Below are 25,860 nucleotides of genomic sequence, written 5' to 3' on the forward strand. Positions count from 1 at the left end.
GGGACGGTATTCTAGAGCTTAGGGTGTAGGCAGCTGAAGACACAAGTGCCAATGGTTGATCAATTAAAGTCTGGGATGCGCAAGAGGCCAGAATTGGAGAAGCACAGATATCTTCTGGTGTAGGAATGGAGAAGTTTAGAGTTAAAGAGGGGCAAGGCCATAGGTGGGTTTGAAAACAAGGATAAGAATTTTTAAAAATTGAATCATTAATTAATCGGAAGCCAACATAGGTGATTGACTGCGGGACACAAGAGCAGCTCTTGATGTGAATTAGGACATGGCCAGCAAAGCATTGGAAAACGTTAAGTTTAGAGAGGGTAGAACGTGAGACAATGGTCAGGATTGCAACAGAATAGTCAAGTTCAGAGGTAACAAAGACATGGTTGAGGATTTCAGTATCAGATGAGCTGAGGCAAGGGCAGAATCTATGTTATGGAATAGAACAGGCAGTCTTACTGATGACATGGCTATGTGATTGGAAGATAATTTCTGAGTCATATATAACACCAAGACTGCAAACAGCCTCAAGGCATTTGCTAGGGAGAGGGATGGAGTTGGTAGTTAAGGAACTGAGTTTGTGGCGGGGACTGAGGCAATGGTTTTGGTCATCTTAATATTAAATTAGAGGAAATCTCCATTCACACTTAAAGTTAAATAAACAGTTAAACAAGAGATACTAGAGATTGAGAGGTGGTGGCAAGGTAAAGCAGAGTATTGACCGCATAAAGAAATGGATGAGGTCTTTTTCAAAAGCAGTACAAACAAGTACTGTAGTCCAACTACTGGTAGTTTCTGTTGGTTCTGATAAGTACAGTTGCTTTTATAAGCTTGCCAGTACCACCCATCAGGTATATTAGTGGTACTGTATAGTCCCGGTTGGTACATGAGAAACCCAGATATATGCTAATAAATTTCACAGTTGTCAAATTTCCACCAGAGATACGTAAGCTAAAAAGCAAAAAGTATTGAACGATGTAAGAGGCTAGAAATAGCTGTATTGAAAAATTCATGAGGGTCAAGTCTGCCTTTAATAGGTAGAAAATCACTGGTTTCGCAGTTGGAATATGTACCCCACATCTCTTGTCGTTGAAAGTATAGAATTCATCCTATAAATTACAGAAGTGTAGATAGTATAAAGTTACAAGGAAACACAAGTCTGCATTTCAACAACTCTTTTTATTCAGAATATATATTTGACCTAATTAGACAGTAAACAGGTGACAGAGAGAATCTAAGCAGTTGACTATGTACACCAAAGGAAGTAAACTTTCATAGCAAATCAACTTGGGAGGACATAAATGCTAAAGAGAGCTGAGGATATATGTATGGAAAATACCTGCATTTGAAAAACAGATCCATTATTTGAAAAGTGAAAATTTACATTACTTTTTTCTTTGAAGTATTACAACTGCAATGGCTAGCCTGTATTAAAACAGCAACTATGGGAATCAAGAATACAATTCTATATTATAATAGGAGCTGAAAAAAATGCACCGCCCTATCAAACTGCACATTACTAACTTCAAATTGGAACCATGTAATAAATAGTAAAGATGTTGGGCTAAAATTCTGTGCTCAGCCAGCCAGGTCCCTCCACCACTGACTCGAGCATAGTTTATCATCGTGGCTGGTGCCCACACTGGTATGAGAGTATCTTGGAAGCCTGCCAGATAGTTTAGCTGCAAGTGTGGTGTGGGCTGTCCACTCAGGAGGGGCTTCTGGGGCCACTCCGCAAACGGAGTAGCTAATCAGATGGTGACTTAAAAATAACCTTAGAAAAATATACGAACACATTCCAAAATCCAAGTCAGAACCCCAGATGGGCCTCTTTTCCTCCCTTACAACAGTCAGTGCATCTCCCCTCACTATGCATACCAGCTGCAGCTGTTCCATTATGCTGGAGTTAAGGAAACTCTGAGTTGCAGGCCCAGTACCACTGATGCAAGTAATCTTGTTTGGAAACCACTGCAGAGCACTAGTTCTGCAGAATCCAGCAGGGAAGTCTGTGATCCATCATATATTGTTCCTGACCTAATTCTCAGCAGATTTACAGAGGAAATGGATCAGAAGGACTGCACACAGAAGTCTTCCCACTCTACTTTCTGTATATGCTGTAGAACAATTTACTAAAAGTAGCCACAAAGAAAGTAAGTTCAGAGGTGTGAAGATTAAATGAAAAAACTATAGTAACAACACATCTAACTCATTCCATCATCCAGAGTCATGTTTTAGGTCCTAATCCATTTTGAAAACATTTCTTTAAGCATGTTTCTTGTATCTTAGATCTGCTGTTTAATGTATTTTTTCAAAAAAAAGGAATCCTTTCAAATAAAAGCAGACTAATAAGAACAATTAAATGTCTAGGAAAACTTGTCATCTACAATTCATCACTTTACTTCATGCAAAATGCCTCTACTCTGTGCTTCATTATGAACATTTAGTTAAGCTGGGTATTTTTAGGATTTGGGTAGGATTTTAGTTACACAAAACTTATAAATAATACGTTGCACAAAAGAAGAAGTCAAACTTTCAAAAAAGGATTCTTTATTATGACTTTAAAACATCCATTACATTATTTTTTTTAATTCATGGGATGTGGGCGTCGCTGGCCCACATTTATTGCCCATTCCTAATTGCCCTTGTTCAGGGGGCATTTTCAGAGGCAACCACATTGCTGTGGGTCTGGAGTCATATGTAGGCCAGACCAGGTAAAGACAGCACATTTCCATCCCTAAAGGACATTAGTGAACCAGATGAGTTTTTACAACAATCAACAATGGTTTCATGGTCATCACTAGACTTTTAATTCCAGATTTTTTAAAAATTGAATTCAAATTCCACCATTTGCCATGGTGGGATTCAAACCCGGGTCCCCAGAGCATTACCCTGGTTCTCTGGATTACTAGTCCAGTGACAATACCACTACACTATCACCTTCCCTATATTGTTATAAATCTGGTTTTGGAATGTATTCATTGACCATGCTGTATTCACTTTTACTTACACAATATATATGGACAACAAACATTTATGTATCATTTGTGGATACTCTCATATGTTATGCAGTTGTAAAATGACATAAGGAAATGTCAGTTAAAAATACACCACTTTTAAAACTGCACAGACAATTAAAGATAAAAAGGCTTTGATAACAGGTTAAAGGGGTTAATTTCCTTGAGGGTTGTAATACTGTAAACAGAGTTTCCTCTGAACTTTCAGCAAAGTTACAGTGGGAGAGAACCTGAGTTCACCGAGTGCTCGGAAATATCCACCTCTGCAGTTTACTTAATTACTCATTGTACTATACCTAACTGTCTGTACTCTCTTGAAACACAGGATATCAAATACATTTACATCTAGTAATACTCAATTTTACATTGGGACGGAGAAGATCTTCGTGGCATGTTGTATCTCACTTGTTTCCAGAATTTTGAGTTTAACGATGAAGATTCTTTTTCCCATTCACTACTTTTCCACTTAATAGTTCCTTTGTTTTGTATAATGTGCCTCATTGATTCTGGAAAGTCACTGTAATCATTATCATATTCCAACTCAATCAGAATAACTTCCGTTTGATTAGATATCAGTGCATCGTGCAATCCAACTTGCTGTTCAAACATAGAGCACAGCTGTTTATCAAAAGATTCTGTTATTAAAATAATCAGTCTTCTGCTGTCTTTGATATTTATTTTTACTTGCTCAATGTAATCTAAAAGGAAAAAGAAATGGAGAAAATGTAAGTTAAACAGAGCATTAGCCTTCTAGTAAAACACTGTACCTGAAAAAGTGCAGTCTGTGATGCCACCAATACACCTGGTCTGTACCCACCAGTGCCCTCTACCACCTGTTCCAAAATAGCTGCTTGATAACAAAGGCAGAGACCAAGACTGACTTCTCCAAACAGAGTTTTATTCTGATGCATAAAACTCCACAGACACATCATCTCACCTGTTTTCCCTTTATATACACTCCAAGTGAATCACTTAGCTTGTGAACTTACAATTGCCACTTAAACACTCCTTGACAGTTAACTGTTTCCTTCCCTAACAAACTAACCCCGCTCAGAGTGCCCAAGTCAGGAGGGGACATTACATATGGGCAAGGGCATCCATAACACTGCAGGTAAATCCCAGGCAGTCACCAGCCTGCATTCAGAAACTCCACTGATATTCTCCTTGCCCTATTCCCCTCATTCCCTTGCCTCCTTCAACATCCTAGCATGGGAAGCAAATTACTTGAAAAAGATTCTTGGCAGTTGAGGGGGTGGGGGGTGCAATCATCGGGGGCCTAGACTCTTCCTAGCCCACTATCACCCAATGTTCTCCTCCATCCCAATTCCCAGGAGAATGGGATTTCATTATAATGCTATAACATGGTTATTTCCTAAAATATACATTGTCTAACCATGCAGACAAGTACCATAGATTGCAGAGTATAAGTCAACCTATCTTTGCAGTGCCAAAAATCATGCTTTTGCATATACTCAGCTATAAGCTGACACCCCTTATCAGCTACAATTGCTATACTTGTATTAGTAGTAGGTCTCAGCTTTTAACCCTAGATATGCAAGTTTTAATTATCTTACACTGTTAAGTCAGCACATGGGATCAAGCAGGCAATACCGGCTGGGTTGCAAAGAAGGTGCACAGGAGTTTAAGACACGCTCACACAGAGCAGACCGGGCATGGCAAGTGGTGAACCGAAGCGTGTGCTCCAGCAGAACTAATGTAGTACGAAGCTGTTTTCAAACTAAAAGTTGTAACCTTTGTTAACTCATTAAATAACTGTGCTGCAGGATGGGAATTTGGTGTTAGTGAAAGGCTGGTGCGAGAATGGAAGGAGGAGGAATCCATATTGAGGAAGATGCCCAAGACCAAATGCACCATCTGAACAGGGACCAGCCATGAGCCTGATCTTGAGAAGCATGTGTCAGAATATGTCCTCAAAACTCATCAGAATAGTTACATCATCACCAGAAATGCAATACGCATATATGCACTTACGTGGGCCAAATCAAATCCTGAAGCCAGCAAAGATTTCAGTGCAACAGCTAGTTGGTTTTGCCACTTAATGGAACAAAACAGTCCAGTGTGGACTGGAAAGGTTCAAAAATAATACTAGTGAAAACAGCAGGACATGAGACGACAAGATTCACGGTGGTACTAGCCTGCCTGGTGATGGAACAAAATTAAAGCCTATGGTAATTTTCAAATGTAAAACCATGCCAAACATCAAGTTCCCCGCAGATACTCTTGTGCATGTCCATTACAATGGTTGGATGGGTGAGGATGGAGTGAAGTTCTGCATGGATGAGGGTGGAATGAAGTCATGGATCGATAATGTGTGCAATAGGCATCTGGTGGCCTACGTAAAGAATGCAGCTTGTGGGGCGTGTTCAGGTCCCATATAAACAATGAGATTAAGAGGTGCCTGTGAGGAAATGGCACCCAAACTGCAGTTGCACCAGGGATCTAATGTCTCCCTGCTATCAGCCACATGGAAGATCACTGCAAGAATCCTTCTCAACCGCCTTATCCCAGTGGCCAAGGAACTCCAGAGTCACAGTGCGGTTTGTTCCCATCAAGAGGTACCACAGACTTGATCTTCACTGCACGGCAAATTCAAGAAAAGTGCAAGGAACAGCGCCAACTGCTGTACCTGGCCTTTTTTGACCTCACAGAACTGTGAAGGCTTATCGAGTATCCTCCTCAAATTTGGCTACCCTCAGAAATTTGTCACCATCCTTAGCATACTCCATAATGACATGCAAGCTGTGATCCCCACCAAGAGAACCACTACAAACCCTATCTTAGTGAAGACTGGGGTCAAACAAGTTGTGTCATTGCACCAACTCTTCTCCATTTTTTTGCTGTAATACTGCACCTTATCACCAATGAACAAGCCACAAGGTTGGATATAATCAACAAAACAGACTGGAAACTGTTTGACCTACACCACCTCCAATCCAAAACCAAAACCAATACAACCTCAGTCACTGAGCTTGAGTATGCAGATGATGCTTGTGTGCGCGTTCACTTAGGAACTGACCTCCAGATCATTGTCGACTCCTCTTCTGAAACATTTGAGAAAATAGACTTTTCACTAAGCATCCAGAAAACTAAGGTCCTCTTCCAACCAGTTCCAACAGAACAATACTTCCCTCCTTCAATTAAGCTCAACGGCAAGCTCCTGGAAAACATGGACCATTTTGCACATGTTGGGATTCTCTCAACAAAGGCAGATCTAGGTGATGAAATGTATCGTTGCCTCCGCCTTCAGCCAACTGAGGAAGAATATTTGAGGCAAAAACAGAAACAGAAATACCTGGAAAAACTCAGCAGGTCTGGCAGCATCGGCGGAGGAGAGCACAGTTGACGTTTCGAGTCCTCATGACCCTTCAACAGAACTTAGTAAAAATAGGAAAGGGGTGAAATATAAGCTGGTTTAAGTGGGGAGGGGGGGTTGTAATAGGTGGAGATAACCAAAAGCTGTCACAGACAAAAGAACAAAGAGGTGTTGAAGGTGGTGATATTATCTAAAGGAATGTGCTAATTAAGAGTAGAAGACAGGACAGATAAGGTACACCTAGCTCTAGTGGGGGTGGGGGAATACTAAAAGGTAGAAATAAACAATGGGTGGAAATACATTTAAAAATAATGGAAATAGGTGGGAAAAGAAAAATCTATATAAATTATTGGAAAAAACAAAAAGGGGAAAGAAACGGGAAGGGGGTGGGGATGGAGGAGAGAATTCAAGATCTAAAATTGTTGAACTCAATATTCAGTCCGGAAGGCTGTAAAGTGCCTAGTCGGAAGATGAGGTGCTGTTCCTCCAGTTTGCGTTGAGCTTCACTGGAACAATGCAGCAAGCCAAGGACAGACATGTGGGCAAGAGAACAGGGTGGAGTGTTGAAATGGCAAGCGACAGGGAGGTCTGACTAATGCTTGCGGACAGACCAAAGGTGTTCTGCAAAGCGGTCACCCAGTCTGCGTTTGGTCTCTCCAATGTAGAGGAAACCGCATTCGGAGCAACGAATGCAGTAGACTAAGTTGAGGGAAGTGCAAGTGAAAAGCTGCTTTACTTGAAAGGTGTGTTTGGGCCCTTTGACGGTGAGGAGAGAGGAAGTGAAGGGGCAGGTGTTGCATCTTCTGCGGTCGCATGGGAGGGTGCCGTGGGAGGGAGTTGAGGAGTAGGGGATGATGGAGGAGTGGACCAGGGTGTCATGGAGGGAACGATCCCTACGGAATGCCGCCGGGGAGGGGGGTGAAGGGAAGATGTGTTTGGTGGTGGCATCATGCTGGAGTTGGCGGAAATGGCGGAGGATGATCCTTTGAATGCGGAGGCTGGTGGGGTGATAAGTGAGGACAAGGGGGACCCTATCATGTTTCTGGGAGGGAGGAGAAGGCGTGAGGGCGGATGCGCGGGAATTGGGCCAGACAAGGTTGAGGGCCCTGTCAACCACCGTGGATGGAAAACCTCGGTTAAGGAAGAAGGAGGACATGTCAGAGGAACTGTTTTTGAAAGTGGCATCATCAGAACAGATGCGACGGAGGCGAAAGAACTGAGAGAATGGGATGGAGTCCTTACAGGAAGCGGGGTGTGAGGAGCTGTAGTCGAGATAGCCGTGGGAGTCGGTAGACTTGTAATGGATATTGGTACAGGCACCTCTTAATTGGATATTGGTGGACAGTCTATCACCATGCCACATTTATTTAACATGAATTATCAGTTTATGTTTCTTTTCGCATTTCAAAATTGCAACCATCCACACCAGCCGTTCACATTTTAAACTCAGCAGATAAGCTAACCCCCATTTTTGGTTGCTTCAAAGGTCAACTTATAAGCCGCAATATACAGTAGTACTTTTTCCAAAAATTTAGAATGTCTATCACTTTTTTCAAAGAGATGGTACTACTTCTAAACAAAAACAGAATTACCTGGAAAAACTCAGCAGGTCTGGCAGCATCGGCGGAGAAGAAATCAGTCAACGTTTCGAGCCTTCATGGCCCTTCGGCAGAACTGAAGCATAGTTAGAAGAAGGGAGAAATATATACTACTTCTACCCTTGCTACTTTGGAAAATTCAATCACACAAATGTAAAAAAGTGCAGCTTTCCACAAAGATAATACTGCCCATATCAAATGACAGGACCTTGTCTACACAGACCACAAATGCTTTCTTGGTTTCAATCACATCTGACATAGAAAAGAAAGAAAGCCCTTGCATTTGTAATACCAAAGCACCTCCCAGATGAAATTAATTTCAGCATCATGTTCACTTTCACACTCTGTACCAGTGTGTTGAATGAATCAATGTCACTACCATTGGTAATCTGGAATACCCGAGGACCTCATGCAGATTCAACGCACTAGATCAACTCTTTTTTGGCCAAAAAGGCCCACTACCTAGTTCTGAGACACAAGTTTCCAAGCTAACACTAAAAAAAGATGAAAAGGCACAGACAGGGTTCACAAAAACCCAATTTATACCTCAGCTAGAATGAAACTGCTGGGTATGGCATCATAATGGTTATGTTACTGGACTTCCGTTCCAAAGACTTGAACTAACCATCTGGAGATGCAAGTTCACATCCCATCATGACAGTTTATGAATCTGAATCCTGTTAATTAAATAAAAATCTGCAATAAGTCAGCATTAGTAACTAGCTTAGACTGGCAAAACAATTGTGGTGAGATGTGTCTTTATTGGAAAAGTACTTCTTCAAGTCCCCATCCCATTCCTTTCCATCCTTCCCATGCCATCTCTGTTCTATTCTTTTTATCACTTTCATATCATTCCCCATCAGACCACTTCTGCCTATGCCATCCAATCCCTATTCCACACCTCCCAGATTGTCCACCCTCTCCCCCACCATGCCATCCTATCACCCACCCTCTCTCTCTCTCCTTCCCATGCAGTCTCCTACCTCACCCACTCCTGTTCAATTCCTCTTTTCCAACCCCAATGCCATTGCCCCTCACCCCCTCTCATGCAATCCCACCCTCCCCCCCTGCTATATCATTCCGCAGCACAACTCCTCCACCCACCACCCCGCCCCCCACCCCCCTGGCCTTTCACCATGTCCTTGATAGCCCAGTAACCAAGGCTGGGGAGCAGCAAATCTGGATAGGGCCAGGGTGGCGGCGGTCACAGCGGCCAGTGAGTGAGACCAAGGAGTGGTGTATGCCAGGAGCTAGTAAATGAGGCTGGGAAACAGTGAGAGCCGGGAGCCAATAACTGAGGCGCATGTCATTAAGCTCCACCTGCGTAATCAAACCACCAACCAACCAGAAAATGCAGACAGATCAAAACTATTATTATTATTATAGAAGATGGTGACCATGAAGATATTGGATTCTTGTGAAAACAAACTGATGTACTTTAGGGAAGGAAATTTGCCATCCTCATTCTGTCTGGCTTATATGTGACTCCAGACCAATAGTAATGCTTTTGTCTCTCAACTACTCTCTGAAATAGACCAGCAAACCACTCAGTTTGTACTGTTACAAAGCAGCATGACAATTAAACTGGATGCATCATCTGGCATAGGCACACAGCTCAGGCAACCCTGCCAAGTTGTCCTCACTAACATCTGGGGACTTATGCCAAAATTGGGAGCGCTGTCCCACAGACTAATCAAGCACCAGCCCGCCAGTCACACTCATCAAATCATACTTTCAGCCAATGCCTCTAAACTCCTCCATGACCATCCCTGGGTTTGTCCTGCAGGACAGACCCAGCAGAGATAACAACAAAGTGTTTTTCAGTAGAGGAGGGAGTGGTCCACAGCACTGTCACTGGAACTGATGAAGTCTTGTGGTATCCATGGACAAGGAAATGTCCAGCCAATTACCACCCTCTCTCAACTGATGAATCAGTACTCCTCCATGCTGAATATCACTTGGAAGAAGCGCAGTATTCTGGGTGAAGGACTTCAATGTCCATCACCAAGAATGGTTCAATAGCTCTATAGGACATAACTGACAGATGGAGTTTGTGGAAGTTCCTTGTTCTCACTAATCTCCCGTCACTGATGCCTCTGCCCATGGCAGCACAGGTAGCAGTGGCCACCACACAGTTCTTGTACAGCTGAAGTTGTGTCTTCACACCGACAGCACTCAAGTTGTATGGCACTACCACCATTCTAAATGGAATAGACTCAGAGCAAAACTGGGCATTCATGAAATGATGTCAGCCATCAGCAGCCCTGTTTCAATGAACAGTGCTGCAGAACGTTCCAGGAACACCATCAGGCCCTAAGACTGAAGTGCCAACCTGGTGAAGCTACAACGCAGGGTTACATGCTAAACAGGAGAAGCTGCATACATACAGATAGAGTTAAATGATCCCAAAGTAACAGATCAGATTAAAGCTCTTCAGTCTTGCCACATACGTATGTTTAATTGGCCATCACCATTCACAACTAACAAGAGAAGACTCCATGAACATATCCATCCTCAAACGATGGTGGTGTCCAGTGTTTGAGTGCAAAAGTCAAGGCTGAAACATTTGCAACCATCTTCAGCTAGAAGTGGATGATTAATCCTGTCTTCCTCCTGAGATCTCTGAGCAAATGCTAGTCTTCAGCCAACGTGATTCAGACCACATAATACCAAGAAATATTTGAACCCACTGGATACAAAGCCAACAACATTTGGCTGCAGTAACAAAATCTGTCCTCCAGAATTAGCCACAACTCTACCCAAGCTGTTCCACTACAGTTACCTGTCAAAGTGGAAAATTGCCCAGCTATGTGCTTCCCACAAAGAGCAGAAAAAAGCAAATCTAGCCAATTACTGTCCCATCAGTACATTCTTAATTATCAGCAAATTGTTAGAAGGTGTCATCGACAGTACTATCAAACAGCACTTTGTCACCCATAACCTGCTAATCAGTGCTAATTTTGGGTTCCTCAGGACCACTTGGCTCCAGACCTTATTACAGCCTTGGTCCAAACATGGGAAAATAAAATAGCTGAACTCCAGAAATGAGTGAGAGTGACCGTCCTTGATATCAAGGCAGCATTTGGCCCCAGTTTGGCCAAAGAGCCCTAATAAAATGGAAGTTTGTGGGAAACGGAGAAAACAGATCTCCATTGGCTAGAGTCTTAACCAGCACAAATGACAATGGTTGTAGCAGAGTCCAATCATCTCAGTCTGGGACATCACTAAAGGTGCTATGCAGAGCTTTGTCCAAGCCCAACAATCTGCAGATGCTTCATTAATAACCTTCCCTCCATTATAAGATCAGAAGTGGGAATGATCATTAATGATTGCCACGTTCACTTCCATTTGCAATTTATTAGATAATCAAGCAGTCCACCCTGCATGCTGAAAGACCTCTACAATATCTAGGCTTGGCCGATTGACAGCAAGTAAATTTCATGCCAGGCAATGGCCATTCCCAACAAGAGTGTCTAACCACTTCGCTTTACCATCAACATCTGGTGGGTCACAATTGTCCAGATATTGAACTGGATAAGCCTCGTAAATAGTGCAGCCACAGGAACAAGTCAGAGGCTGGTTATTCTGCAATGAGTGACTCACCTTCTGACTCCCCAAAGCACTTTTGCAACCTACAAGCTATGAGTCAGGACTGTGATAGAGTACCCCCCACTTGCCTGGCTGAGTGAGACTCCAACAACATGCAAAAAACCCAACACCATCCAGGAAAAAAATCAGCCCCCTTCATTGGCAATTCATTCACCACCTTAAACATTCATTCCTTTCACCATAGCCACACTGTGGCAGCAATGTGTAGGCCTACAAGATGCACTGCGCATCTCACCAAAACTTCAACAGCACCTTCCAAACCTGCCATCGCTACCATCTAGAAGGACCAGGACAGCTTGGGAAGAGAACCACCTCCAAACTCCCCTCAGAATGACACAGGAACCTTAGATACATATCTCTCTTCCTTCGTCAACACTAGATCAAAATCCTGGAGCTCTTTACCGAATAGCTGTGCAGGATTCCCTAAACCACACAGACTGCAGAGATTAAAAGGTGGCAGCTCACCATTACCTTCTCAAGTGCAATTAGGTATTGGCAATTAATGCTGGCCTTGCTAGCAGTGCCCATATTCTGAGATTGAATAAATACATTTTTAAAAATTCATCATTTTTGACTGCATATTTTGTATTTTCATTCATCTTGCAGAATAGAAATACTGCCAATATCAACAATTTTATTTTATTTCTTTCATGGGATGTGAACATCACTGGGTAGGCCAGCATTTATTTCCAATCTCTAGTAACCCACAAGGCGATGGTGGTGTGCTGCCTACTTGAACCACTGCAGTGATTCAGCGATGGTAATGCCATTGAATGTCAAGCACAGATGGTTGGATCCTCTCTTGCTGAGGTGTCATCGCCTAGCAATTGTGCAATGCAAATGTCATTTGCCACTTATCAGCCCAAGCTGGATACTGCCCAGGTCTTGCTGCGCATGGACATGGACTGCTTCAGTATCTGAGGAGTCACGAATGGTGCTGAACATTGTGCAATCAGCAAACATCCCCACTTCTGACCTTATGATGGAAGGAAGATCATTGATGAAGCAGCTGAAGACCCTGTGGAACTGCTGCAGCAATGTCCTAGGGCTGAGATGATTGGCTTCCTGCAATCACAACCATCTTCCTTTGTGCTAGGTATGACTCCAACTAGTGGAGAGCTTTCTCGATGATTCCCAATTGACTTCAGTTTTGCTACGGCTCCTTGATGCCACACTCAGTCAAATGCTGCCTTGATGTCAAGGGCAGTCACTCCCACCTCACCTCGGTAGTTCAGCTTTTTCATCTGCGTTTGGACCAAAGCTGTGATGAGTAGCCCTGACGGAATGCAAACTGAGCATTCATGAGCAGGTTACGGCTGAGTAAATGCCGCTTGATTGCACTGTCAATGATAGCTTCCATCGCTTTGCTGCTGATCAAGAATAAGCTGGTGGGGCAGCAATTGGCAGGGTTGTATTGGTCCTGATTTTTGTGGACTGGACATAACTGGGCAATTTTGCACGTTGCAAGGTGTCAGCGTTGCAGCTGTACTGGAACAGATTGGCTTTGGGCATGGCTAGTTCTGGAGCACAAGTCTTCAATACCACTGCTGAAATGTTGTCAGGGCCTCTAGCCTTTGCAGTATCCAATGCTTTCAGCTGTCATTTGAAATCCCTTGGGGTGAACTAAATTGGCTGAAGCAACCCCATATATATTTACTTTCAATGCAATATGTGAGGATCACTGACTACAGAGGCTAATGAACCATGTTTTAGTCTCACCTTCTCCGGGTAGATCGTCTCTTCCAGGTATGAACAATTTATATCCACACTGGCATTCCAAAACTTGAGGCAGTATATCCATAATGAAGACAAGGATATTAGTAGTGTATGAAGAACATGAACTTCGTGGATAGATGATATATGCATCATATCTCTTGCCATCTGAAAGTGAACAAAGCATTAGTATAATTTACCAGAATGCAGCACTGAAGTTCTTTTAACTATGTCTCACTTAATTTGCTATTAGGTTAAACTGACTTTGAATTTGCACTTACCATTTTCAGAACGCTTTACAGGAAAGGTATCACGATACCACAGGACAATATCAATCTTGAAAAACTTATAAGTGCATGTGCAGATAAATAAAACACAGGCAAAAACACCAAATGCAGCTACTATCTCCTTGGTAAAATCTGGAGCTAAACATAAACAAAACATATTTTTACTAAAAATTACAAGAATCAGAAATTCCTAAGGCAGCTATGCATTTGCACAACTCTGGTAGGAGGTAACAGTGAACAGAGTTTATTGAAAACAAACAAATTAGGCAGGATCGCACACCATCAGCATACAACACGCAGAGAAAAACAAGTCTGGCCAATTTGATGGGCCAGATTGGTGTCTTTTCTGTGACAATGTATAACTTATTCTATGCTTTTTAATCTTGTCTATCAAAAGTGGATCATCTATTTTAGTTGCTACTGTAAATGTCACACTATGTGCAATGTATATAGGCTTTGTATTTTGTCCTGAAAGTAATCCATTCTGTAGCTTAAGTAATTAAAATGGCAAAAGTACTTTTTAAGTACATTGATATGTGGATTCCAAAGTGGTTCTGATCTCAACTGTAAAATGGGTTTTATTTTATATAGTGTTAGTTACTCTCAAATACAATATCATTTTGCTAACAAAACATCAATCATGGTATAAAGAAAAGACATTAGCAACAGTCTGCAAGAGTTTTTAATGAGAAAAAACACAAACACTTTGTAGAGGGAAGAAAAATAAATAAAATGTTTACTGAAAGTAATAACTAAAAGGGATGGCAAGACATGGTGAAAGAGCTAACAGAGAGGTGTTCAAAAGTTTGTTTCAAAGGATGGGCTTAAAGAAAGTTATTAAAGATTGACATGGAAGTAGTTCTGCAAGGTCTGGTTCACCAAGTGAGTAACCAAAGGAAAATGAAAACAAAAACAGAATTACCTGGAAAAACTCAGCAGGTCTGGCAGCATCGGCGGAGAAGAAATCAGTTAACATTTCGAGCCTTCATGGCCCTTCGGCAGAACTGGAGCATAGTTAGAAGAAGGGAGAAATATAAATTGGTTTAAGGTGGGTGGGGGGGGGAAGAGACACATTGAGGGTGTGGTGTGGTGATTGTGGAGATGAGCAGATAATCAAAAGATGTCACAGACAAAAGGGTCAAAGAGGTGTTGAAGGTGGTGGTATTTGTCTGAGAAAAGTGCTAATTAAGAATGGAAGACAGGATATTCAAAGTACAGCTCTAGTGGGGGTGGGGTGGAAAGACTAAAGGTTTTAGTTTTAGATTTAAAAATAATGGAAATAGGTGGGGAAAGAAGAATCTATATAAATTATTGAAAAAAAAATAAAATAAAATAAAGCGGGGGGTGGAGGGGGGGAAGAAACCGGGTGGGGATGGGGGGAGGGGGAGTTTAAGATCTAAAGTTGTTGAATTCAATATTCAGCCCGGAAGGCTGTAAAGTGCCTAGTCGGAAGATGAGGTGCTGTTCCTCCAGTTTGCGTTGGGCTTCACTGGAACAATGCAGCAAGCCAAGGACAGACATGTGGGCAAGAGAACAGGGTGGAGTGTTAAAATGGCAAGCGACAGGGAGGTTTGGGTCTTTCTTGCGGACAGACCGCAGGTGTTCCGCAAAACGGTCGCCCAGTTTGCGTTTGGTCTCTCCAATGTAGAGGAGACCGCATTGGGAGCAACGAATACAGTAGACTAAGTTAGGGGAAATGCAAGTGAAATGCTGCTTCACTTGAAAGGAGTGTTTGGGCCCTTGGACGGTGAGGAGAGAGGAAGTGAAGGTGTTGCATCTTCTGCGTGGGCATGGGGAGGTGCCATAAGTGGGGGTTGAGGAGTAGGGGGTGATGGAGGAGTGGACCAGGGTGTCCCGGAGGGAACGATCCCTACGGAATGCCGTCAGGGGGGGTGAAGGGAAGATGTGTTTGGTGGTGGCATCATGCTGGAGTTGGCGGAAATGGCGGAGGATGATCCTTTGAATGCGGAGGCTGGTGGGGTGATAAGTGAGGACAAGGGGGACCCTATCATGTTTCTGGGAAGGAGGAGAAGGCGTGAGGGAGGATGCGCGGGATATAGGCCAGACACGGTTGAGGGCCCTGTCAACGACCGTGGGTGGAAAACCTCGGTTAAGGAAGAAGGAGGACATGTCAGAGGAGCTGTTTTTGAAGGTAGCGTCATCAGAACAGATGCGACGGAGGCGAAGGAACTGAGAGAATGGGATGGAGTCTTTACAAGAAGCGGGGTGTGAGGAGCTGTATTCGAGGTAGCTGTGGGAGTCGGTAGGCTTGTAATGGATATTGGTGGACAGTCTATCATCAGAAATTGAGACAGAGAGGTCAAGGAAGGGAAGAGAAGTGTCAGAGATGGACCATGTGAAGATGATGGAGGGGTGGAGATTGGAAGCAAAATTAATAAATTTTTCCAGGTCCCGACGAGAGCATGAAGCAGCACCGAAGTAATCATCGATGTACCGGAGAAAGAGTTGTGGGAGGGGGCCGGAGTAGGACTGGAACAAGGAATGTTTCACATACCCCATAAAGAGACAGGCATAGCTGGGGCCCATGCGGGTACCCATAGCCACACCTTTTATTTGGAGGAAGTGAGAGGAGTTAAAGGAGAAATTGTTCAGTGTGAGAACAAGTTCAGCCAGACGGAGGAGAGTAGTGGTGGATGGGGATTGTTTAGGCCTCTGTTCAAGGAAGAAGCTAAGGGCCCTCAGACCATCCTGGTGGGGGATGGAGGTGTAGAGGGATTGGACATCCATGGTGAAGAGGAAGCGGTTGGGGCCAGGGAACTGGAAATTGTTGATGTGACGTAAGGTGTCAGAGGAATCACGGATGTAGGTGGGAAGGGACTGGACAAGGGGAGAGAGAAGGGAGTCAAGATAACGAGAAATGAGTTCCGTGGGGCAGGAACAGGCTGACACGATCGGTCTGCCAGGACAGTTCTGTTTGTGGATTTTGGGTAGGAGGTAGAAGCGGGCCGTCCGAGGTTGGGCGACTATCAAGTTGGAAGCTGTGGGAGGAAGATCTCCAGAGGAGATGAGGTCAGTGACAGTCCTGGAAACAATGGCTTGATGTTCTGTGGTGGGGTCATGGTCCAGGGAGAGGTAGGAGGAAACGTCTGCGAGGAAAATGAAGCTGGTGGTAAAGGATGGCTGAGGCCAAATACAATGGATTCTTTTCTTCGCATATTCAGTTGAAGAAAATATTGACTTATCTACTATTTGTTCCTGAACAGACAATCTAACTGCTCAGATATAGCCATGGGGTCAAGAGAAGAGGGAGAAGGGTAGTGCTGAAAATTATCAGCCTTCATGTGGCTGCAGATAGCGTCACCAAGAAGTAGCATGCAGATGAAGAGGACACAGCCAAGGACATATCACTGGGGGTCCAGGGGTAACTACACAGAGATGACAGTGCGAAAGTAGGAACAAAAACTGCTACTAGAGATGTGCTAGCTGCATTTGGGCAGGCAGGAGTGGAATTACACAAAGGCAAGCTGGCAGAGCTGCACAACAGAAGAGCATGATGGGGCTCACAGTGAGAAAACTTCAGGGAGATTAAGAAGGGAAAGGAGGGATAATCTACTAGAGTCACAGAGGATGACATTTGTTCATTTGCTGTATCTTTTTTTAAAAATTAGATTCCGTGCCACCTTGGAATTTGAACTCATGAAGTAGCAGAACAAATGTCATACCAGGTTGACCTCTGATTTGAGGGGCGACAATGGAAACAGAACAAGGAGATATAACGATTGGGCAGAAATGCATTTACATTGTGCCTTTAACATAGTAAAACATCCCAGGGCACTTCATGGAAGCATGAGGAGAAAAGAAAACAGACACTGTGCCAGTGTCAGGAGTTCTGATTAAGGTAATGGGTTTTATGAAAGGTTTTAAAGGAGCAGAGGGAGGTGTAGTGGTTTACAGAGGGAATTCAAGAGAGTGAGGCCAAGAAATCTTAAGGCACAGCCAATAATTCTGGGAAGAAGGGATGGGGAAGCAGAAAGGTTGAAAGCAGAAGAATGGAGATGGCAAGTGATTTGGTCAGTTTTGGAGTATGCCACAATTCCCCTTCAATTATGTGGTATAAATATACTACATGATTAGTGTATATTCCACATTTAATAACCTTTTTTCTCTTGTAATGTTCACTCAAATTCATTTACAAAAATACTTGAAGAATCTCTGATGCAGTCATGCAACGTGATCAGTAAAGTGAAATCAGAGCATTTTACTTTATGAATATGACAATAGGGATAGCCGACTGATTAATCTGATTAATATTATCAGTGAATGTTATCAATAATCAATCTTCAATATTGATTAATGATAATGCAAGACAGTCTCATCACATATGGAAGTTACCATAGGTCCTGAATAAGTTGTAGCAAATGATCCTTAGATTAAAGGCTATTGCCATTTCTTAAATATTGTAATGAATTACTTGCCTGTTTTTCTAAATTTAACAGTTGCTTTTTGATACCCCAGGCCATTTTTGGAGACACACGTAAGTGATTCATTATAATACTCTTCTTTGAATTTAGGAAAAATTATAGTCGACTGATAATAGTTTCCTTGTTCTTTGTCGTTCTTCTGACTGGAAACAAAATTTATATACATAAACCCAAAATTATTGTAGTCAGCACGTTTTCATGACAGTTATGCACTCATGCAAACCCTGATAAAATTTGAGCTGCATACCTATATTCAACTTGAAGATGGTTACCAAAGTAGTCTTCAATAAACATTTCATTTACGGTCCAATAAATTAATGTTGTAGATGGCTCACAATATCCTGTATATGCTGTGCAAGATAAGTTCAATTTTGATCCTGCACAAACAAAATACAAACATTCTTATTCACCACAACGTTGTAAAATTGGAATTACATCAATGCCAGAAGCATCCCGGCCTGAACAAAATTAAGTAAAATCATCTCACTGAAAAAACCCACACTCTGGTAAACAAAGGAAAAGTCAACTCATGGATTGAATAAAAGTCTACAATTCCACCTAGAAAAAGCTTGCAGTCGTACTGTTACAATTTATAAAACAAACATTTGCATACATCAAGAATATCCAACCTTTGGAACTAAGGATAGATTCTTGTAACAATACCCAATAAGCAGGCTTTTGCCCAAATGTGAACTTCCATATACAGAAAATTGAAACCTACACAAACATTGAGAGCCTGGATACACGAAGTGGAGCCATTAAAACTGAAAATTCCGATTTCTTCATCATCTTGTTCACAGCCCAATTTTTCGCTCTTTATCCTTCTTCTCCCACATTGGTTGATTTCTTCTGAGGCATTTCAACTTCATAGGTTGCTGGACTGATTGCTGGCTTGAACCAATCAGGGATCAACCTTTATTTAGTCTCCAAGCCGAGTACATTTAAACTGTTGCAGCCAAGGCACTCATTCGGCCCCAAGAATTGTTTTTGTTCATATGTCTGGGGAAGCAGTTATAGTTCAATGTAAGGGTTAACAATCCATTCCACAGCTTCAGCTGGCAGTGTGAATAATTGTGATACCACCAGGAATGGATCTCAGGGCAGGAGTTCAGTATGTGGCTGATGGTCTAACTTGCATGGCCACAGTCACAATTCAAGCTGTTCCTCACGTTGCACTTGTGGAGCAAGTGACCACATCTTCCCTGGCCTGTCCTCAAGCAGTTCAGGGTTGTCCAGATGTTCTGTGGAAGGTTGAAACCTAAAACTTCACCACTCGGGTCAATTATCAGGACTCGTAACGTCCGACTGTCGTAATTTAGGGGTACCCCAAAGATGCAATGCGGACCCACCCCACCTCCCACACCAGAAGTCCCTAGGGGTAAGGATTGCCCGGCAATTGCCCCAAAGTCCAGGCTTCTGTTGGACAATTGCCCTGCAACTGGAACCATCCAAAAGAACAATTGAAATGGCAAACTTCGGATGGTTCTGACTGCCTTACCCAGAATAAGTGGTTTTAATTCTTCTAACTCCTGATTGTGCTGACCCCTCCAATGGGACTACCCCCAATCCCAGAACCTCCACAGGACCCCTCTGACCATACTTCCACTGACACCCCCCACAACCACCCAACCCATCCCCACCTGAACACCCAATCCACTCCCTCCACCTCCCCCGCCAACAACCCCTCAATCCTACCCACTTACCTTACAAACTTACCTTCTCCCCAGCTTCTGAAAGCAGCTGGACCTTTAAATTTCCCTGTTTTAAGGCAGCTCGTACGTCAAAAAGTGGAGGTGGATTCCTTACCTCCAACTCTCCAGCCCCCAACTGAAGGCCTCAGGAGCACGCTGCCCTACACAATTCTTGCCCGGCCTGAGTTGGAAGGTCAGGCAAGAATGGAGCAGCTCAAATTTCCAGGTAAGTAACTAGCAACAGAGTGGCAATCCGACTGAGTGCCACTCCATGGAAGTTCAGGCCTCAGGTTGCATGAAATTCTTGGGACAGAAAGAGTTACATATTCAGCCAGAATTAGAGTTCCATGAGCAAGCTGTTAAACATGGATTCCTTTATTACTGCTTTACAGCAGACACGCGTATATGGTAGCCTCAAGTGGATAAGATGTACAATGCAATTTTCTATACACTATATCCCTTCTTCTCAGTAAACAGGAGACATACCAAGTTTCAATGGTTTGTTTCCAAAGTGCAAACGATAAACTTAAGCATAATTTGAACATTCAACTAATCACGTAAAATAATGCACTCAGGCACATACAATGAGATGAAAGATTTGTTCACAAACTGAAAATAGTTCACTTCGTAACATAATCACTAGACATTTTCCCTCAAGTAGGATATTGTTTAACAAAGTGCGGTCTCATTTAACTCATTCTTCATCCGAGATATTTATGTCAGAATTGGATTCACTGCTTATGCAAATGGTGCTTTCAGTGCTTTGAAGAATGACACATTTCGTGTGATGATTTGTGAACCATGTTTAGCAGTAATCATTGATCCTTTTGTGTAGTTGGATGTTGTAAGGAGTTGTTTGTTTTCCAACATGGCCATCACATTTCACAAGCACTTTATCTCCTGACTTTAGCAGTGTAGCTCTGAATTTCATATTTCACTCTGCATTTACTCTCATTCGATCCTTCCGTTCTCAATCACATTCACATACAGGTTGATCTTTAGCTCCACAGGGTAGCTCAGGAAGACATGTGCGCATAGGATGTGTGAAGATGAATGTAGCTGGAGGCTTTCCAGTAGTCAAGTGAGGTGTCATTCTGTAACTGCGAAGAAAGAGATACAGCTCGTTTCCATGAATTGCTCTCAGCTGTAGCTGTACATATCCCGTTTTTCAAGATATGCTTAAATCTCTCAACTTCTCCATTAGCTCTTGAGAAATGGGGTGTGATTTTTCAATGAGTGAAACCTGGATAGTTCGCAAATTTACTAAAATGATCACTGTTGAATGGGGGTCAATTGTCACTTCTCACCATGTGAGAAACAAGGCAAAAATCTGGTGAAGCTTTGGGATGAGTCCTTTCAATAAAGTTGATGTAACTACTTCCATGACTGGGAATCCAACACCCTCTTCGAGTAGGTGGTTTGCTATCTGGATTGTTGAACAAGCATCCTGACGTGCAACAGTATTCATCGTCATTGATGCACAGCTGGGGGCACATTGGAGTCTACATGCAGCTTGTATGCAACGCCTTTCAGTTTGCCGATACAGTGAAGCGATCTGCATACAGTTCAAGCATGTCATTGATATGCAGAGGAATCATGTATGCAACTGCAACCATGTGTGGGTCTGTTGCTGTATGGAAATTGGTAAGTGTGTCACGTCTGTTCGCCAGATATGACATAGAATGCAGCATTCATTCTAGTGTCTTTGAACGAGATTGGCATTTCAAAAGTTCCAAGAACGTACAATGGTTTGCCCAGTTGTCGGGAAAAGTTTTGTATTCCCTGATTTGCAGGGAATGGGGTAACCCTGAAGTTTGTTAAACGTTTTGTCTCCCATGACATTCACAGATCCCCCTGTATCTATGAAAGCATCTACATCCAAGCAGCCAAAGGTCACTGTCACAAGTGGCTGGTTCCTATGTCCAAAAAACATAAAATTATATTCAGCGTCATTGGCTATATTACCTTGAACTTTTGCTGTGGTATGCATATGGAGCCCCCTCCTGGTGATATTGGTCTTAGGTGATTGATTTTGCTGATGAGTGACAAACACAAGCAAAATGGTTTTGTCTTCCACAGGCTTTGCAGTGTTGACCAGCAGCAGCAAACTCTGCCCAGTGTGGATAAGCATCACCACAGTGGAAACAGTTTGGACAGGTCGTAATTCTGTTTGTGAGACTGCTGTTGTTGCTTTGCAGGTGGTTTCCTGGCACGTGAGCGATGAACATCGTTTACAAGTGTTGAGTACGGCATCCTCTACCTCAATAGCTCTGGACTCTGAAAAGAACAGTGATCCAACAACTTTTCTTTTTGAGTGTTTTTTTTTAACAAAGTTGACTAGAGAGAGAGCCTTTGATTATTGATTCGACATGTTCAACATCCATCAAAGTCACATTTGGTCACTAATAACTACAAGGAGAGATTGGATAGGTTGGGGTTATTTTGCTTAGAACAAAGAAGGCTGAGAGGTGACTTGATTGAGGTGTACAAAATTATGAGGAGAATAGATAGAGTGGACAGGATAAAATTGTTTCCCTTGATGGAGAATGCTAGAACCAGAGGACAAAGATTCAAGATAAGTGGCAGAAGGTGTATGGGGTACATGAGGAAGAACTTTTTTTACGCAGAGGGTAGTGGGTGTCTGGAATTCGCTGCCCAAGTTGGTGGTAGAGGCAGAAACTTTAAACTCTTTTAAAAAGTACCTGGATCTGCACCTAAAGTGCTGTAGGCTGCAGGAAGGTGGGATTAGAAAGGGCACCTGGGTGTCCTCGGGCTGGCATGGACAAGATGGGCCGAATGGCCTCCTTCTGTGCTGTAACTTCTCTATGGTTCTAATTGCCTCAAACATGTGCAATATTGGTCAATTGTCTCATTTGCTTCTTGCTTAGTACATCGGAAAACAATTGTTTCAATATTTTATTTTTCTTGGGCATTAAATAGGTTGTTAGTGTTTTTTCTGCTGAGTCATAGGCCTGAATTTTTTGGATGGCAGGGTCTTGCTTCCCACCATCTGTCCCCGCCGACTCAGAGTGCCCTGCAGCCAATTCATGCTTGAAGGAACGTTAAGCGGCTGCAGGCGGAACTTCTGCCCCTCACTCGAAGTCCTGCCCTAGAGAGCTGCTAGCCAATCTGATTCGCTGGCAGCTCTCCAGTCCTTGCAGCGACAGCGCTGCAGTGGACAGAAAAGGAAGTGGAAGATGTCGGAGCCTAAGTCGAGAGAGTGGGGGCTCCCAGGTAAGTTCAAAGAGTCCCAGGACGTGTGAGTCTAACACAGCCTCAGTATCTCTGAATCTCCAACTTAAATCGTCGTCTGTAAAAAGTAGGTAAAACCCTCCACAAATGACCTGAAAGCAATACTTCTTATTTTTTCACCACCTTGTCACCATTGTGAAGTTCTTGGGGCAGAAACAGCTATAAAATCAACCAGAGACTTCTAGGATCAGGACTGCACGAGCAAGCTGCTAAACATGGATTATTTTATAACTCCTTTCCAACAGATTCCCTCTGCTGGTATGTGCATGTATAGCAGCCTCAAGTGGATAAGAAGTACAATGCAATTTTCAATACACTTCAGTTGCAGTTAATGATGTTTGCAGTTAACCAGGAGGTGCGCCATCAAGAGGTGGGGCTGTCAGTTTGTAGAGTTTGGAGTGTGTTCCAGTAGAAGCTACAGGATTTCAGACGAATGCATGGAATTTTTTTTGAGGTAGGAATGCTTCATTGAGCTCTCAGCTGGTAGTGTTCTTTGAAGAGGATGTTTTCCCTGTGAACATCAGGAAGTTCAATGCATACTAGCAAAGGAATCCACGCAAGTTATGTTGCTCTCAACATTCCAGAAATCATGATTATATATTATTAATAAAACATAATTATCACAGAGGGAAACAGCAATCATCACATGGTCCTCCTGCTGAAATTTTCCAATTTGAAAACCTGCAAACTAATGTGCGCAGAAGGTAATCGATCCCTGGCCACCAGCTTCCTGGTCAAGCAGTAAAAACCCAGGAGAAGTTATAACCAAATATACTCATTTGAGGCACTTAAGAGATGATGACTGTGATTGTTGAGGTCTTCACCAAGACATTGGTGCTGAACTACTTCTTGAGATGCTGGAAATCAACTGTGGTCACAATGATGCACAAACAAAGCAAAGATTTTAAGGGCTCAACAATTAGTAATACCAGCTTGTTGAGCTACCTGGAAAGGCTACTGGAAAAGACATCGCATAGCACCTCCAAACAATACTTAGAAGGCATTAACTTCTTCAACTCAGGTCAATCAGGGTACAGGAAAGGAAAAAGCACCTGTAACAACTTGCTGCAGCTATCAAACCAAAAAAAGGTGTATATTGATGGTGTTACTGGACATGGGAAAGCCTTCTAGCAAGCCAGCCAGTCCTGGGTTATGGCCTTGCAGGTTTATGGAGGGATAATATAGAACTGGACAATAAAGGCAGAATAAAACTACATGTTCAACCAATATGCAGAACATCCAAAGACTTCAAACAATGAAAGAAGGGTTTTTGAGAGACCTCCTCAAGGCAAGAACTGCCCCTTCGTTCTCCCTGTTGAGAGCAAGGACGAGTGAACCCACCCTGGTAAATGTGCAACACACACTGGATCTGCATTAGATAGAGGACACTGGTAATATTTAATAAGATTATGGGACAGAGGTCATCTGAGTGACATTGAAATATACACATGACAGTCAGGACTGGCTGTGACAAGCTCCAGAATACACAATGTAAGAAGTTTAATAAATCCTGGTTACATCCTTATCAAGCTCCCTTTACTAGCTAGCTTCATTTGGTTTTTTTCTTTTCTTAGACACTGTATGGAGCAATTCCTCATTCCCAATGATTGTAATCTCCATTTCGGATAGCCTGATCCTCTCTCCTCTTAGTTCATCATTCTTTCTACTCTAAAATTCTCCTTCCATATCAACTCATCTGCATCTATTTGTAGCTCTCTCGATCTTGCTCATGGTGTCTCCACTCCTGATGTTGCGATGAATTAATAAGGTCATCACCACTTCCTTGTATTTCTCACCACACCCATATTCCCTGATCATCCTTCACCACCACTTCCTTCTGAAAAAAATTTCCATTGAGCTTCATGGTGTTTAGCGTGCAACAACACTAACTAATCCATAAGAGGATTAAGCATCTCAAAACAATTCTTCAACTTGGACTAAGAATCAAACATATCTGCAAAATTTAAGTCAAGTACTGCTACACGGCTATATAGCATTTTTTCAACAGGCTCAATGAGATTAGAAACATGCAGTGGTATCCCATACTATTTCCTCAAAAGCAAAATGGTTTGCTGTTCAACTTGTGGCTTGCTGTAACTAATACCTAAAATAACTTTTCAATCCAGGCTTATTCGGAGAGTGGGATAAAAAACATTAGGAAAGGAGCCAGATCAGGAACTGATAATCAGAAAGTGCAGCAAAAATAACCTTGTCCATTCCTCAGAAAAAAAACAACTTACCAGGTTCTAGTTCAATTGTACCATTTTTTGGATGTATAATTTTTGGGCCGACACTAGCTTTACAGCCTGTGAAAATAAACATTTTCTATGAGCAAAATAATAAAGTGAGGCATTTTGGGAGAACTATATTTAATTGACATTAAGCATATTTAAGACAAATATTAAAAACGCTTTTTATTACAATTTTCTGTAGATATAAATGAAAGGTACATCTTAGAATACTCTACCATACATTATTGCTTTGTGCTATATTCAGCCTGTCAGAAAGGCATGAACTGATGATGAGAAGCTAAACTATTCAACTAGGTGGTGTTATTGCTTTCGTTAAACATCTAATCTGCTGGAGTCAATCATTTCAGTATGTTTTAATGGTTAAGCATTTATTCATTTGATTTTTGAAAAAAAAATTGTGCATTTAATCCATTAAATTGTTAGGACCTTCACATGTATATTTAAAACTATGGAAAGAGATCATAAAGTGTTCCTTTTTAGGTTGAGAAAAATATAGCAGGTATATTTTTTCTGGTGTAGCAATAGATCATAGAAAAAAAGTTTACAGCACAGAAAGAGGCCACTTTGCCCATCATGTCTGTACCAGCCAAAAAACAAGCCTCCCAGCCTGGTCCCACTTTCCAGCATTTGGTCCGTAGACCTGCAGGTTATGGCACTTAAGGTGCTTATCC

The 25,860-nt window shown here is 42.5% G+C and overlaps 1 protein-coding gene across 2 annotated transcripts in view; it reads right to left on the reverse strand.

Annotated features, from left to right (window-relative positions):
- Positions 1-1,157: 1,157 nt before the first annotated feature.
- Positions 1,158-25,860, reverse strand: part of LOC144682833 (interleukin-1 receptor type 1-like) — a 64,140-nt gene continuing 39,437 nt past the window's right edge. For both annotated transcript variants that reach the window (XM_078545602.1, XM_078545603.1), the window contains exons 6-11: positions 25,178-25,243; positions 18,242-18,371; positions 17,989-18,137; positions 13,547-13,690; positions 13,272-13,433; positions 1,158-3,709 (exon numbers count right to left, since the gene is read on the reverse strand). In XM_078545602.1, the coding sequence (XP_078401728.1) occupies positions 3,357-3,709; positions 13,272-13,433; positions 13,547-13,690; positions 17,989-18,137; positions 18,242-18,371; positions 25,178-25,243 (1,004 nt within the window). In that variant the 3' untranslated portion in view covers positions 1,158-3,356. The remainder of the gene's footprint in view (positions 3,710-13,271; positions 13,434-13,546; positions 13,691-17,988; positions 18,138-18,241; positions 18,372-25,177; positions 25,244-25,860) is intronic.

Source organism: Cetorhinus maximus, chromosome 7, assembly GCF_964194155.1.
Source record: "Cetorhinus maximus chromosome 7, sCetMax3.hap1.1, whole genome shotgun sequence".
Classification (NCBI taxonomy): Eukaryota; Metazoa; Chordata; class Chondrichthyes; order Lamniformes; family Cetorhinidae; genus Cetorhinus; species Cetorhinus maximus.